The sequence below is a fragment of the Aplysia californica genome, unplaced genomic scaffold, assembly GCF_000002075.1.
Source record: "Aplysia californica isolate F4 #8 unplaced genomic scaffold, AplCal3.0 scaffold00657, whole genome shotgun sequence".
Classification (NCBI taxonomy): Eukaryota; Metazoa; Mollusca; class Gastropoda; order Aplysiida; family Aplysiidae; genus Aplysia; species Aplysia californica.
In genome coordinates, this window is record NW_004797927.1 from 449,811 (window position 1) to 450,927 (window position 1,117).

Consider the following 1,117-nt stretch of genomic DNA (forward strand, 5'->3'; position numbering starts at 1 on the left):
GGGGTAGTGGTGGTGGTGATGGTTGTGATGGTGATAATAGAGATTGTGGGGTTTTTTGTTTTTAAATTTTCTACTTACATTTTTATTGAGCAGAGTAAGCCTGATTCCCCGATTGGACTTCTCTGTTGACATCCACCCCTTGGCGCTCATATGACCTTATGTAGTTGCAAGCGCCGTAAAACATCACAAAAACTAAATTAAAAACCACTTTTACCTCCTTTTACAAGCAAAAATGTTGTACTGCTCAGTTACATGTATTTCAAAGCAGGGCATTAAATAATACCTGTCACTTCCCGGGTGATCCCCACGGCCCACCAGAGGGCGATACCGTCCACTCGGGCAGCACTGGTCGCACACAGAACTTAAAGACTTATAGAAAGGGACCCGTGGCTGGTTATCTTCATCCCTCTCCCTCTCTCTCTCTCTCTTTTCCTCTCTCTTTTCCTCTCTCTCTCTCTCTCTCTCAGTGTGTCTTTTCTCTATCTGTATATCTCTCGTGTTTACAGATGTATGGACACATTCTTCTTTTAACAAATCAAAAGTTCACCTGTTGAGTTGTAGTAACATCAGCGCATTTCCCCAACAACAGATAACGCTGGTAATGACATGTGGAATAATCTAGTAAGAAAACCTAAAATAACTGGAAGTAGCCTACCTGGTAGTGGTTCTTGATCAGCGCAAACGTCCTCTCCTGGTCAAACTTCCGGGCCCTGAGGAAAGCCAACAGGAACTGGATGTCTGTCCGTGCCCGAAGACCTGTTAACAAAAGCGCGGGGGAGGGGGGGGGTGAGGAGATAGAGGTTAGATTCTATTATTTGATATTCTTGCATGAATTCAGCACCCCACTAGCCAAAAATGAGACACACAGAAATTGGTGTACTGATGCGTAGGTAAGAATCTAAGAAAATTTTAGGGAGGAATTGAAGATAAGGCCTTATAAAAATGAATATATACTGACAGGATGTGAAATGCTTTCTTTAAAAACCTAACAGTGTTTAAGGAAAATTTATTAAACGCCCTCTCTCACTCTCCCCCTCCCCCCTCCACTAACCCGGCACTTTCTCCAAACGTTTCCTAAGTTCTTCACCTCCAGTAGCCGTGTGTCTGGGTCTTCCCT

The 1,117-nt window shown here is 43.7% G+C and overlaps 1 protein-coding gene across 1 annotated transcript in view; it reads right to left on the reverse strand.

The window, feature by feature from the left end:
• LOC101853968 (alpha-tocopherol transfer protein-like) overlaps positions 1-1,066 on the reverse strand; it is a gene marked incomplete at its 5' end in the record, with an annotated part of 6,172 nt that extends 5,106 nt beyond the window's left edge. The window contains 2 exon segments of the mRNA XM_013087901.1: positions 656-756; positions 1,052-1,066. Coding sequence (XP_012943355.1) covers positions 656-756; positions 1,052-1,066 — 116 coding nt within the window.
• Between the last annotated feature and the right edge of the window lie 51 nt (positions 1,067-1,117).